We start from the raw sequence: 15975 nt of genomic DNA on the forward strand, positions 1-15975 counted from the left end.
TGGACGATTCCCTGATAAGGGTAAGATCCAGGGAACAGTTGGAGGTCGGTGTAGCACTATCTCAGATAGTGTTGCGGCAGCACGATTGGATTCTCAATATTCCAAAATCGCAGCTGGTTCCGTCGACGTGTCTTCTGTTCCTAGGGATGATCCTGGACATAGTCCAGAAAAAGGTGTTTCTCCCGGAGGAGAAAGCCAGGGAGTTATCCGAGCTAGTCAGGAACCTCCTCAAACCGAGCCAAGTCTCAGTGCATCAATGCACAAGGGTTCTGGGTAAAATGGGGGCTTCCTACGAAGCAATCCCATTTGGCAGATTCCACGCAAGAACTTTCCAGTGGGACCTGCTGGATAAATGGTCCGGGTCGCATCTTCAGATGCATCAGCGGATAACCCTGTCACCAAGGACAAGGGTGTCCCTCCTGTGGTGGTTGCAGAGTGCTCATCTTCTAGAGGGCCGCAGATTCGGCATTCAGGACTGGGTCCTGGTAACCACGGATGCCAGCCTGCGAGGCTGGGGAGCAGTCACACAGGGAAGGAATATCCAGGACTTATGGTCAAGCCTGGAGACATCACTTCACATAAATATCCTGAAGCTAAGGGACATTTACAATGCTCTAAGGTTAGCAAGACCTTTGCTTCAAGGACAGCCGGTGTTGATCCAGTCGGACAACATCACGGCAGTCACCCACGTAAACAGACAGGGTGGCACAAGAAGCAGAAGGGCAATGACAGAAGCTGCAAGGATTCTTCGCTGGGCGGAAAATCATGGGATAGCACTGTCAGCAGTATTCATTCCGGGAGTGGACAACTGGGAAGCAGACTTCCTCAGCACGACCTCCACCCGGGGAGAGTGGGGACTTCACCCAGAAGTCTTCCACAGGATTATAAACCGTTGGGAAAAACTCGACAGGTATTGCGCCAGGTCCAGGGACCCTCAGGCAATAGCTGTAGACGCTCTGGTAACACCGTGGGTGTACCAGTCAGGGTATGTGTTTCCTCCTCTGCCTCTCATACCCAAGGTACTGAGATTGATAAGATGGTGAGGAGTAAGCACTATATTCGTGGCTCCGGATTGGCCAAGAAGGACTTGGTAACCGGAACTTCAAGAGATGCTCACGGAGGATCCGTGGCCTCTACCTCTAAGAAGGGACCTGCTCCAGCAAGGACCCTGTCTGTTCCAAGACTTACCGCGGCTGCGTTTGACGGCATGGCGGTTGAACGCCGGATCCTGAAGGAAAAAGGGCATTCCGGATGAAGTCATCCCTATCCTGATCAAAGCCAGGAAGGATGTAACCGCAAAAACATTATCACCGCAATTGGCGAAAATATGTTGCGTGGTGCGAGGCCAGTAAGGCCCGACGGTGGAAATTCGACTGGGTCGATTCCTACATTTCCTGCAAACAGGAGTGTCTATGGGCCTGAAATTGGGGTCCATTAAGGTTCAAATTTCGGCCCTGTCAATTTTCTTCCAAAAAGAACTAGCTTCAGTCCCTGAAGTTCAGACGTTTGTAAAAGGGGTACTGCATATACAGCCTCCTTTTGTGCCTCCAGTGGCACTTGGGATCTCAATGTAGTTTTTTTTTTTTTTTGGATTCCAAAAGTCACATTGGTTTGAACCACTTAAATCTGTGGAGTTAAAATATCTCACATGGAAAGTGGTCATGCTGTTGGCCCTGGCCTGGGCCAGGCGCGTGTCAGAATTGGCGGCTTTATCCTGTAAAAGCCCTTATCTGATTTTCCATTCGGACAGGGCGGAATTGAGGACTCGTCCTCAATTTCTCCCTAAGGTGTTTTCAGCATTTCACTTAAACCAACCTATTGTGGTGCCTGCGGCTACTAGGGACTTGGAGGATTCCAAGTTGCTGGACGTAGTCAGGGCCCTGAAAATATATGTTTCCAGGACGGCTGGAGTCAGAAAATCTGACTCGCTGTTTATCCTGTATGCACCCAACAAGCTGGGTGCTCCTGCTTCTAAGCAGACGATTGCTCGTTGGATTTGCAGTACAATTCAGCTTGCACATTCTGTGGCAGGCCTGCCACAGCCAAAATCTGTAAAAGCCCATTCCACACGGAAAGTGGGCTCATCTTGGGCGGCTGCCCGAGGGGTCTCGGCTTTACAACTTTGCCGAGCAGCTACTTGGTCAGGGGCAAACACGTTTGCTAAATTCTACAAATTTGATACCCTGGCTGAGGAGGACCTGGAGTTCTCTCATTCGGTGCTGCAGAGTCATCCGCACTCTCCCGCCCGTTTGGGAGCTTTGGTATAATCCCCATGGTCCTTTCGGAGTCCCCAGCGTCCACTAGGACGTTAGAGAAAATAAGAATTTACTTACCGATAATTCTATTTCTCATAGTCCGTAGTGGATGCTGGGCGCCCATCCCAAGTGCGGATTGTCTGCATTACTTGTACATAGTTATTGTTACAAAAATCGGGTTATTGTTGTTGTGAGCCATCTTTTCAGAGGCTCCTTCTGTTATCATGCTGTTAACTGGGTTCAGATCACAAGTTGTACGGTGTGATTGGTGTGGCTGGTAATGAGTCTTACCCGGGATTCAAAATCCTTCCTTATTGTGTACGCTCGTCCGGGCACAGTATCCTAACTGAGGCTTGGAGGAGGGTCATAGGGGGAGGAGCCAGTGCACACCAGCTAGTCCTAAAGCTTTTACTTTGTGCCCAGTCTCCTGCGGAGCCGCTATTCCCCATGGTCCTTTCGGAGTCCCCAGCATCCACTACGGACTATGAGAAATAGAATTATCGGTAAGTAAATTCTTATTTTTTCTTATTGGTGCTTTTACACAATATTTTTGAAAGAACATTACAGGGGGAGTTGAATCAAACATTGGAGATAAAGCAGAGAATTTGCCCAAAGCAACCAATCCGCCTATAGCTGTCAGTTTAAGTATCAACATGTAGGTTTTCAAATGTGAGTCATGAATTTAAAATGCGATGTTCATGATGACACTGACATTCACTTGCTGCTTTGTTTAAAATGTTTGTTTCTCTGACGTCCTAGTGGATGCTGGGAACTCCGTAAGGACCATGGGGAATAGCGGGCTCCGAAGGAGGCTGGGCACTCTAGAAAGATTTAGGACTACCTGGTGTGCACTGGCTCCTCCCACTATGACCCTCCTCCAAGCCTCAGTTAGATCTTGTGCCCGGCCGAGGTTGGATGCACACTAGGGGCTCTCCTGAGCCCTTAGAAAGAAAGTATAGATTTAGGTTTTTTATTTTCAGTGAGACCTGCTGGCAACAGGCTCACTGCAGCGAGGGACTAAGGGGAGAAGAAGCGAACTCGCCTGCTTGCAGCCGGATTGGGCTTCTTAGGCTACTGGACACCATTAGCTCCAGAGGGATCGACCGCAGGCCCAGTCCTTGGTGTTCGGTCCCGGAGCCGCGACGCCGTCCCCCTTACAGAGCCAGAAGCAAGAAGAGGTCCGGAAAAACGGCGGCAGAAGACATCAGTCTTCACCAAGGTAACGCACTGCAGCTGTGCGCCATTGCTCCTCATACACACTTCACACTCCGGTCACTGAGGGTGCAGGGCGCATGGGGGGGGCGCCCTGAGCAGCAATAAAGACACCTTGGCTGGCAAAAATACCACAATATATAGCCCCAGAGGCTATATATGTGGTAAATACCCCTGCCAGAATCCAGAAAAAAGCGGGAGAATAGGCCGCGGAAAAGGGGCGGAGCTATCTCCCTCAGACACACTGGCGCCATTTTCTCTTCACAGTGCAGCTGGAAGAAAGCTCCCCAGGCTTTCCCCTGTAGTTTTCAGGCTCAAAGGGTTAAAAAGAGAGGGGGGCACTAAATTTAGGCGCAATATTGTATATACAAGCAGCTATGGGGGAAAATTCACTCAGTTATAGTGTTAATCCCCTCATTATGTGGCGCTCTGGTGTGTGCTGGCATACTCTGTCTCTGTCTCCCCAAAGGGCTTTGTGGGTCCTGTCCTCAGTCAGAGCATTCCCTGTGTGTGTGCGGTGTGTCGGTACAGCTGTGTCGACATGTTTGAGGAGGAGGCTTATATAGTGACGGAGCAGATGCCGATAAATGTGATGTCGCCCCCTGTGGGGCCGACACCAGAGTGGATGGTTAGGTAAAAGGTATTAACCGACAGTGTCAACTCCTTACATAAAAGGGTGGATGACGTAACAGCTGTGGGACAGCCGGCTTCTCAGTCCGTGCCTGCCCAGGCGTCTCAAAGGCCATCAGGGGCTCAAAAACGCCCGCTCATTCAGATGGCAGACACAGATGTCGACACGGAGTCTGACTCCAGTGTCGACAAGGTTGAGACATATACACAATCCACTAGGAACATCCGTGACTTGATCCCGGCAATAAAGAAAATGTGTTACACATTTCTGACATTAACCTCTAAAAATGGGTTTTTATGTTTGGGGAGAAAAAGCAGGCAGTGTTTTGTTCCCCCATCAGATGAATGAATGAAGTGTGTGAAAAGCGTGGGTTCCCCCTGATAAGAAACTGGTAATTTCTAAAAAGTTACTGATGGCGTACCTTTTCCCGCCAGAGGATAAGTTACGCTGGGAGATATCCCCTAGGGTGGATAAGGCGCTCACACGGTTGTCAAAATAGGTGGCACTGCCGTTTTAGGAACGGCCACTTTGAAGGTACCTGTTGATAAAAAGCAGGAGGCTATCCTGAAGTCTGTATTTACACACTCAGGTACTAGACTGAAACCTGCAGAGCGTGCTGCTGCAGCGTGGTCGGTGACCCTGTCAAACATACTAGTTTGCTAACATGAGAACATATTAAAGACGTCGTCTTATATATGAGGGATGCACAGAGGGATATTTTGCCGGCTGGCATCCAAAATGAATGTAATGTCCATTCTGTCAGGAGGGTATTAGAGACCTGTCACTGGACAGGTGATGCTGACCTTAAAAGGCGCATAGAGATTCTGCCTTATAAGGGTGAGGAATTATTTGGGGATGGTCTCTGGGACCTCGTATCCGCAGCAACAGCTGGGAAGAAATATTTTTACCTCAGTTTTCCTCACAGACTAAGAAAGCACTGTATTATCAGGTACAGTCCTTTCGGCTTCAGAAAAGCAAGCGGGTCAAAGGCGCTTCCTTTCTGTACAAAGACAAGGGAAGAGGGAAAAAGCTGCACCAGTCAGCCTGTTCCCAGAATCATAATTCTTCTCTCGCTTCCTCTGAGTCCACAGCATGACGCGGGGGCTCCACAGGTGTAGCCAGGTACGGTGGGGGGCAGTCTCAAAAATTTCAGCGATCAGTGGGCTCGCTCACAGGTGGATCCCTGTTTCATTCAAGTAGTATTTCAGGGGTACAAGCTGGAATTCGAGATGTCTTCCCCCCGCCGTTTCCTCAAATATGCCTTGCCGACAACTCCCTCAGGCAGGGAGGCTGTGCTAGAGGCAATTAATAAGCTGTATTCCCAGCAGGTAATACTTAAGGTGCCCCTACTTCAACAAGGACGGGGTTACTATTCCACACGGTTTGGGGTACCGAAACCGCATGGTTCGGTGTGACCCTTCTTTATATTAAAATCCTTGAACACATGCAATTCAAGTTCAAGATGGAATCGCTCAGGGCGGTTATTGCAAGCCTGGACGAGGGGGATTACATGGTATCCCGGGACATCAAGGATGCTTACCTGCATGTCCCTATTTACTATCCTCGTCAGGAGTACCTCAGATTTGTGGTACAGGATTACCATTACCAAGTCCAGACTCTGCCGTTTGGACTGTACATGGCACCGAGGGTGTTACCAAGGTAATGGCCAGAATGATGATACTCCTTCGAAAAAGGGGAGTTTTAATTATCCCGTACTTGGACAATCTCCTTATAAGGGCGAGGTCCAAGGAGCAGTTGCTAGTCGGGGTAGCACTATTTTGGAAAGTGCTACAACAGCACGGTTGGATTTTAAACAGTCCAGAGTCACAGCTGGTTCCTACGACACGTCTACTGTTCCTGGGGATGGTTCTGGACACAGACCAGAAATAAGTGTTTCTCCCGGAGGAGAAAGCCAAGGAGCTGTCATCTCTAGTCAGAGACCTCCTGAAGCCAAAACAGTTATCGGTGCATCATTGCACGCGAGTCCTGGGAAAAATGATAGCTTCCTACGAAGCAATCCCATTCGGCAGGTTCCATGCAAGAACTTTTCAGGGGGACCTGTTAGACAAGTGGTCCGGGTCGCATCTTCAGATGCATTAGGCTGATAACCCTGTCTCCAAGGACCAGGGTATCTCTACTGTAGTGGCTGCAGAGTGCCCATCTTCTAGAGGGCCGCAGGTTCGACATACAGGACTAGGTCCTAGTGACCATGGATGCCAGCCTTTGAGGCTGGGGGGCAGTCACACAGGGAAGAAACTTCCAGGGACTTTGGTCAAGTCAGGTGACTTCCCTACATAAATATTCTGGAACAGAGGGCCATTTACAATGCCCTGAGTCGGGCAAGGCCTCTGCTTCAAAACCAGCCGGTCCTGATCCAATCAGGCAACATCACGGCAGTCGCCCATGTAAACCAACAGGGCGGCACAAGAAGCAGGATGGCGATGGCAGAAGCCACAAGGATTCTCCGATGGGCGGAAAATCATGTGTTAGCACTGTCAGCAGTGTTTATTCCCGGAGTGGACAACTGGGAAGCAGATCTTCTCAGCAGACACGACTTCCACCCGAGAGTGTGGGGACTTCATCCAGAAGTCTTCCAAAGGATTGTACACCATTGGGAAAGGCCACAGGTGGACATGAAGGCGTCCCGCCTCAACAAAAAGCTATAAAAGATATTGCGCCAGGTCAAGGGACCTTCAGGCGATAGCTGTGGACGCTCTGGTAACACCGTGGGTGTACCAGTCGTTTTATGTGTTCCCCCCTCTGCCTCTCATACCAAAGGTACTGAGAATAATAAGAAGGCGAGGAGTAAGAACGATACTCGTGGTTCCGGATTGGCCAAGAAGAGCCTGGTACCCAGAACTTCAAGAAAATATATCAGAGGACCCATGGCCTCTGCCGCTCAGACAGGACCTGCTGCAGCAGGGGCCCTGTCTGTTCCAAGACTTACCGCGGCTACGTTTTGATGGCATGGCGGTTGAACGCCGGATCCTAAAGGAAAAGGGCATTCCGGAGGAAGTCATTCCTACGCTGATTCAAGCCAGGAAAGATGTAACTGCAAAACATTATCACCGCATATGGCGGAAATATGTTGCTTGGTGTGAGGCCAAAAAAGGCCCCAACAGAGGAATTTCAACTAGGTCGATTTCTGCATTTCCTACAAGCAGGAGTGTCTATGGGCCTAAAATTAGGCTCCATTAAGATACAGATCTCTGCTCTGTCGATTTTCTTCCAGAAAGCATTAGCTTCAGTACCTGAAGTTCAGACATTGTAAAAGGAGTGCTGCATATTCAGCCCCCGGTTGTGCCTCCAGTGGCACCTTGGGATCTCAACGTGGTGTTGAGTTTCTTAAAATCACATTGGTTTGAACCACTAAAAACCGTGGATCTAAAATATCTCACGTTGAAAGTGGTCATGTTATTGGCCTTGGCTTCGGCTAGGCGTGTGTCAGAATTGGCGGCTTTGTCATGTAAAAGCCCTTATCTGATTTTCCATATGGATAGGGCAGAATTGAGGACTCGTCCCCAGTTTCTCCCTAAGGTGGTATCAGCTTTTCACTTGAACCAACCTATTGTGGTGCCTGCGGCTACTAGGGACTTGGAGGATTCCAAGTTACTGGACGTAGTCAGGGCCTTGAAAAATTATGTTTCCAGGACGGCTAGAGTCAGGAAAATTGACTCGCTATTTATCCTGTATGCACCCAACAGGCTGGGTGCTCCTGCTTCTAAGCAGACTATCGCTCGCTGGATCTGTGACACGATTCAGCAGGCGCATTCTGCGGCTGGACTGCCGCATCTTAAATCAGTGAAAGCCCATTCCACAGGGAAGGTGGGCTCATCTTGGGCGGCTGCCCGAGGGGTCTCGGCTTTACAACTTTGCCGAGCTGTTACTTGGTCAGGGGCAAACACTTTGCAAAATTCTACAAAATTGATACCCTGGCTGAGGAGGACCTGGAGTGCTCTCATTCGGTGCTGCAGAGTCACCCGCACTCTCCCGCCCGTTTGGGAGCTTTGGTATAATCCCCATGGTCCTTACGGAGTTCCCAGCATCCACTAGGACGTCAGAAAAAATAAGATTTTACTCACCGGTAAATCTATTTCTCGTAGTCCGTAGTGGATGCTGGGCGCCCATCCCAAGTGCGGATTGTCTGCAATACTTGTATATAGTTATTGCCTAACTAAAGGGTTATTGTTGAGCCATCAGTTGAGAGGCTCAGTTATATTCATACTGTTAACTGGGTATAGTATCAAGAGTTATACGGTGTGATTGGTGTGGCTGGTATGAGTCTTACCCAGGATTCAAAATCCTTCCTTATTATGTCAGCTCGTCCGGGCACAGTGTCCTAACTGAGGCTTGGAGGAGGGTCATAGTGGGAGGAGCCAGTGCACACCAGGTAGTCATAAATCTTTCTAGAGTGCCCAGCCTCCTTCGGAGCCCGCTATTCCCCATGGTCCTTACGGAGTTCCCAGCATCCACTACGGACTACGAGAAATAGATTTACCGGTGAGTAAAATCTTATTTTTTGAGTCCAAACTCCAACACTGACCTCTGCACCTCTTCCCACATTCCTTAAGTTTCACAAATAGGTCCCAAGATAATCTGACCTTAGATATCAGCAAATTACAGCATTATCTATGCGCATATGGCTACAGGACAATACCGTTACTTGTTAAAAATATACAGGTTGACTATCCCTTATCCAAAATCACACATTTTTGGTTCCCCTGCTGAGATAATGACACATATATATGTGTTATATATCTATATAATATATTTATATATACACAAAATAAATATATATATATATATATAGATATATAGATATATATATAGATATATATATAGATATATACACACATATCTATATCTCAGCAGGGGACACAAAAATTTGGGATTTTGGATCAAGGATACTCAATCTGTAATTCCATTTGGTAATTGCTACTAACAGGGGGTGTGAGCAGTCATATGCCAACCTCACTGATTGTACGCAGTGTGGCCCGCCTACGTGGGTATCCAAATTCAAAATAATATCGACAGATCCGCACGTGTGACCAACAATACACTACTAGTTAGATAAAACAATACAGGCATCAGTATGGGGTGTAGTATGGTATGCCGACGGCCGGGCTCCCGGCGACCAGCATACCGACGCCGGGAGCCCCGACTGCCGGCATACCGACAGCGTGGCGAGTGCAAATGAGCCCCTTGCGGGCACGGTGGCGCGCTACGCGCGCAATGCTATTTATTTTCCCTCCAGGGGGGTCATGGACCCCCACGAGGGAGAATGTGTCGGTATGCCGACATTCGGCAAGCAGAAGACCACCCATCAGTATGTACTGCAAACTGGAGCATTTTATTGACTGCCTTTGGTAAAAGCACAAATGTGTTTGCTTGTTAAATAGTGCCCTCCAGTGGGCAATTTGATTATGAAAGTTAGAATGTTGCAAACTCTTTTAATCCACCCAACCAAAAGTCTGACAGTCTGCTGCCATAAGTAAGTGCTGAAGGTTCAATAATTATTGATTGTAATACATTAAGGGGAAATACCTTCAAATGCAAGCTACATTTCTCTTACGTCCTAGAGTATGCTGAGGTCCACATTAGTACCATGGGGTATAGACTGGTCCACTAGGAGCTTTGAGTGTGGGCTGGCTCCTCCCTCTATGCCCCTCCTACCAGACTCGGTTTAGAAAATGTGTCCGGAGGAGCCAGTCACAGCTAGGGGAGCTCCTAGAGCTTCTTTAGTTTTATTTTTTTCTCAGAGTTAGGCACAGGGAGGCTGCTGGCAACAGCAAGACTACAGTGATAAGTGAGCATTATTTAAATGTCACAGCCTATCTTAGTATTGTTGCTGCCCATGTATATCCTTTTATGGCCATAGTCTACCCTTCCCCTAATGGCTGCTTCCAGGAGATTAACGCGCCATGTCACAAAGCACACGTCATCTCACACTTATACAGTATATGAATGTTATCTTTTTTGTTTTTGTTTTAGAGCTATTGGGCAGATGTACTAAGCCTTGTAGTGTGATAAAGTAGACAAAGATAAAGTTAAAACCAATTGGCTCCTAACTGTAATTTTCTTTAAACACAGCCTGTAACATGGCAGTTGGGAGCGGATTGTCTGGTGCTTTATCTTCCTCCACTTTATCGCTCTCCAAGACTCAGTATATTTCGCCCATTATCTTTTCAAACCAAGTATCTTACCAGATATGCTGAATATATACATTTTTAGAGTGTTCTATTATTACAATTTCTGTGCCAAATATTGCCGTTCAGTAACTTGGATTATCATATTTATATTTTCTCTTTAAAGTGCATATACACGGTGTAAAAGAACCTGTGGGGTAGGAATGTTATGCACATGAGGCTGTATGATATATAATAATTTCTACAGGAAGAAGATGGAGAGATGAAGGAAGGGGCACAGCCTACATCCACAGTTTCTCTACCAAAACAAGCTGGGAATCCATTGCTATCAAAGAGGTACAGTAAATACCTGATGGTCCTGTAGCTAGGAACTTCTCGCCATGGTTTTACACTTATTATACCGTACACCTACCTACGGGTCTTTCTCAGTGAGAGACACAGGTGGTTGATGGAAACAGACTGGAAACGCCTGGGTAGATCAGACAGAGTAGAGTAAATGCTGTGATTATGGCTGGCAACAGGACCTCAGTGACGTTAAAATAGTGGTGATGGTGTGGCCACCTGTGGTAGGAGCGTGTGGGAACCAGACCGATTTAATGCTAATGGTTTATGGGCAGCGTAGGGGGATCTCGCTTGGAAAGCAGAGGAGAGAATAAGTGGCAGCAATGTGCAGAAGCGCATACTCAAAGATTGAGTAATACAGAAGGTGTATTCATTTGAAGTGCAAGGTACAAAGGGTAAGCCAAAGCAAGCTGTGTCTCATCAAAGTAAGCAATTAACAAGCTGCCTTTTAATTTGTAGGGTAAGTTTTCTTGCCATTGTTTGGATGCATTTATTTCCTGAGAAGGTAACGTCAATCCTAATCATTACTCAATGGTGCTGGGTGATCGCCTTCTTCCCATATGGCAGCACTTCTTTCCTGACAGAAGAGGTGTCTTGACAAAGGCCCATTCACAGAGCACTTGTGGTTGTCCAGTGGTTTGATGAGCATGACACTGATGTTATCCATATGGCATAGCCTTCTCATTTACCAGGTCTAAACATAATCTAGCTTCTATGCAATTTTCTGAAACATTGGCAGTTAGTGGTTTCCACCATCATCAACCGGATTTCTGTGATCCTCCTGTACAGGCTGCATGTGGTGCATCAGCACCATATTAAGTGACTTCACATTAGTATTTACGTTTTGTTTTGTCCAGGACATGTACATTAGGTGATATGCCAGCTCTCCTAAAGCGATCCTGAATACTAGTAAATGCTAGTCAGTACCCATGTACAGTAGGTTTCCAAAAGTCACACTTCAGTTGGACAGTTGTTTATACTGATTATAAAATGATTCCTCCATTGTGGTAATGTTTATTCCCATAGAAAGAGGTAATGAAATGCTACCGCTTATGTATGGGTAGCTCCTGGTGGGAAGCGAATATAAACTTACCAGCCAGTTCTGCTAATTAACTGCATAAAACGGTCTCCGGGATTAGTTGTTAATTGAAGCAGGTTTCTTGTGTGTACATTATAATACAACACCTGGTGTTTTAGGGCAGACGAAAAAGAAAAACCTGGTTCTGGAGTTTGAAAAAAAAAACACTGGATGTCCTAAGGGTCACACAGATTACATTGAATATTGATAATGCCTATACAATTTAAATATAACACCTAGGGGGGGGGGGGTCAATTCTAACAAAAAATATTCTACACAAAAAAAACCCACAATTTTTTGCCCAATGTTTTGTTTTTTCAGGCAATTCAGTTGAAGCAATTTTTTTTTTTTTTTTTTTGGGTGTGAGAAAACTCAAAGGGTGGTATCAAATTAGCTGCACTAATTTTTTGCATGGAATAAAATGGGCACGTAACATAATTTTTGCCTGATGATCATTTTCGGTCTATCTAATTTTATAGTCTGTTTTTTCAATGAGAAAAGCATACCTATGTGTCATCGCGGCAGCTATCACATAAACAATTGTTACTTATCAGGAATTTGGTTTCTCCTGTCTGAGGCAAGTGAAGCCAAATCTCCAAAACGTGCCGGGGGTAACCGAAGGGGGTAATTTACCCTCTAGTATGAAGGCTAATACACAGTAGGGGTCATTCAGGTGCAGTTGGATTTGCTATCATTGCTGCTTCCTTGGAACCCGGTTCCTGCATAAAGCTTGCATTACGCCGAGCACTTCTGAAGGAGAGCTCACTCTCTGGCAGACCTCCTCCACTTCAGGTTCATCCTTTCTTCCTTCAGTTTTGCCATGTCCCTCACCAAGCAATCCTCCTTCCACTAATCTCCTCTCTGTCCTCTAATCACCGCTTCCTCTTTGGTACTTTCAGCACTGTCCTTTGCACCGTGCCCTCCCATCCTCCCTCACTACGACTTTGCCTTCCTCTTCACTTTCAAAATTGAGGCAATTCATCATGAAATCTCCCATCTCCTCACTGCATTCCCCCACCACCACCACCATTCGCTTCCCATGGCCACCCCACCATGTGCTCCTTCCACAGGCAGTGAAGTATACTCCTTCATCTTGCATCTCCTCCCATCCACTTACCCCCTGAACCTCCTCTCTTCTCACTTTCTCCGCTCCTGTCTGCTCTCACTTTGCTCATCTCTTCAACTTCTCTCTCTCCACTGACATTTTTCCCTAGCCATTGAAACTTGCTCTTGTCTCACCTATTCTTAAAAAAATCCAACCTCGACCCATCCTCAGCCGATAGCTACCTTCCCATTTATCTTCTCCCTCACGCCCCTAAACTGCTTGAGTGGCTTGTCTGAACAGTCTGTTTATCAAAGCATAGTCTTCCAGCACTTGACCTTGTCACCAGGTCACTCACCCCACCCTCCTACCTTGCCTACCTCCTGCCCTTAGGTCCCCACCCACATGCTCACCTCTCATGTCATCTGTTCTACCCTAGATTGTAAGCTCCTAGGAGCAGTGTTCTCCTCCCTCCTGTTTCCACATCCCTCTTCTCTAGCACTTCAATGACAGCCTTCACCTACTGACCATTTAGCCCAGAGTTCCTCTCACAGCCATCCATCTCTTCCAGTGGCTCTACTCCTACTATTCGTGCCATCACTTGCTCCCTCACTCACCTTCCTTCCCTGCTGAATTGTGTACTGAAATTTGTGATGCTAACTCTTACCTGTGTTCTGTTTATGTGGTTACTGTAATGTTATGCAATGTTCTGCGTATCCTGTACTATCCTAATGTTGCTGAATATGTACGGAGCTGCGGACCTCTGGTGGCGCCTTAAAAAGAGAATGTAATAATAATTAGCTACTGACAAAAGTAAGCTGATGGGAATGAATTAAATATTTTCTGTAAAGAGCTGAGGAACGATGTGTGTAAGAATATCTGTAATAAAGTATTTAACGTTTTATAAACTGACCTTAATAAGTGTGTATTAAGTGTCTATGCTGTGCTTGATTTTAGCTATGGAGATGTGGTATTGATATAAAGTGATCTGTCCCCGCAGGATTTGTAGTCTCACAAAGTCTCTCCATGTTCGAAGTCAGCGTAAATCGAACAAGCGCCCATCACGGAATCAGGAGGGTGCAAAGCAAATGGGAATGAAGACGTCTGGGCGCACAAGCAAAGCCCAGCGCAGGAGACAAACTGGCAAAACTGGGAGGAACAGAAACTAGATATTATTAGACTTGTGTCCCACATTTATAGACTTTACACTAACAATGTGCCAACACCAAACCACGTCTCCATGGATTATTACTATTCAATGAGTAAGCATGCTGCGTTCATTTAGAACCATTCAACAATGGTTCACAAATCTGTGGGGAATTCAGAAATGATATTTGTTAAATTATATTTTACAACAGAGCGAACATGAGAACATGATAACGTTTGTTTTTACAGATCATTTGGTTTCCTGCTCTTTGTTGCTCTTGATGTTTGAGTCCTATCACAGTCTATCATGAGCATCACTTTGTTTCAGGTCATTTAGCATCTACTGTAAATGAAAATGGATTACAAATCCAGTGGGGATTCCCTGTTCTTTTCATAGAGCTGCTCTGTAACAAATGAGGAATAAGGGGGTGTGACCGCTTGTTTAAAAAGCTTCAGGTACTGTGTACGATATGTGTATGACAAGACAAGTGGTTCCAGTATCATGATGCAGGTAACGGAAGAGCGGGGGAGTGAGGGGGGCTGTGTTCATAGTAACCATGTAAGCACTGGAAATGTGCGTTACCTGCATGAGATAAGAGTGTATGATGTTTTTGTGTAGAAGTAAAGGAAAGTATCCTATATGCAAGTTTGGGGTAGACTGGATCTGACACATGCATTCAGTACATTTAATTTTCTAATATGCATAGATAATTTGTTTATTTTTTAAGTTCTCACAAAGGTCATTTTACTGGGACAGAGCCATGAGTGACGTGTTTAATTTCATCTGTTGCTATTGTATGTAAGAGAGGTTACTAATTATCCATTTCACAAGTATGTACAGAAAAGCATTTCTATAGGTGTGTGCTCACTGACCATGTCACATGACTCGTGGGTAGGGCAGACCTGTGAGAATTTAAACACTTTTACTGTATTTATAAACATTTATTTTAAAACGGGCTACTTTATTATTTTATTATCGCCTGGTGATTGAAGATGCGATGTTTCATATGCAGACATACACTTTATATCCTGCATTTATGCATTATTTAGTAGTAGAACAAGTAGAGATGTTGTTTTTGTAGTACTAATGTGGGTATGAGCACTTTGAGGATATCTGGTTTAGGACTGAACTGTGATCATAAAGAATGTATATGTGTATTCACTCTTTATAACAGTGTCTGTGCTAACCATAGATTTGTTCTGCAATGTGATACTTGTTTCATCATGTGTAACGCTGTCGCTAGCATTCATTTGAAGACTGGTGAAGAACATTTTGTGTCACTGTCGGAGATTGTAATACTGGAATGCACAGTGGGAATGTGTAGCCTGCTCACCTATTCACCATTGAGACTAAGGCGGACATGAACTAAGCAGTGATAAAAGTGGAGAAGTGAGCCAGTGGAGAAGTTGCCCACTGCAACCAATCAGCTGCTCTGCATACTTTTAAAGTATGCAAATTATAAATGTTACGTCAATGCTGATTGGTTGCTATGGGCATCTTCTCCACTGGCTCATTTCTCCACTGTTATCACCGCTTATTACATGTCCCTCTAAGGGAGGGGCAAAATAAAATTCTTATCATGTGGAGTAAAATTGTCTGAATATATTAGAGGAGAGAAATAAAATTAATTGTGCTCTGAGTGCAATATGACTTTCTCTGCACGTTATATCTGCCACACCTGCAGTGCACATGGTTTTGCCCATCTGCTAAAAAAATTGCTGCTACGATCAGGTCTGAATTAGGCCCATTGCCAAGCTGCTGAGTATTCCATTTGGCCGAGTGCAGGGGAAGTCTGCCAGTAATATGCCTGGTCTGCATCATCCCCTAAACACATTTCCTATGGAACTTAAGCTAGCATCTGTGTTTCATCCCACCTGTTCTCATAGCTGAACACACTCTCCTATATATATATATATATATATATATATATATATATATATATATATATATATATTTATTAGTGATGAGCGGATTCGGTTTTACTCGGTTCTCAAAATGGCATCTTATTGGCTCACGGATGTCACGTGTTTTGGATAGCCAATAAGATGCCGTTTTGAGAACCGAGTAAAACCAAACCTCGCTCATCACTAATATATATATATATATATATATATATATATAT

General features: G+C 45.7%; 1 protein-coding gene across 1 annotated transcript in view; it reads left to right on the forward strand.

The window, feature by feature from the left end:
* The window catches only part of NOL12 (nucleolar protein 12), an 88557-nt gene extending 73059 nt beyond the window's left edge, over window positions 1–15498 (forward strand). The window contains exons 6-7 of the mRNA XM_063940520.1: window positions 10492–10580; window positions 13707–15498. Coding sequence (XP_063796590.1) covers window positions 10492–10580; window positions 13707–13875 — 258 coding nt within the window. The 3' untranslated portion in view covers window positions 13876–15498. The remainder of the gene's footprint in view (window positions 1–10491; window positions 10581–13706) is intronic.
* The last annotated feature ends 477 nt before the right edge of the window (window positions 15499–15975 follow it).

This window comes from Pseudophryne corroboree, chromosome 9 (genome assembly GCF_028390025.1).
Source record: "Pseudophryne corroboree isolate aPseCor3 chromosome 9, aPseCor3.hap2, whole genome shotgun sequence".
NCBI classification, from domain to species: domain Eukaryota; kingdom Metazoa; phylum Chordata; class Amphibia; order Anura; family Myobatrachidae; genus Pseudophryne; species Pseudophryne corroboree.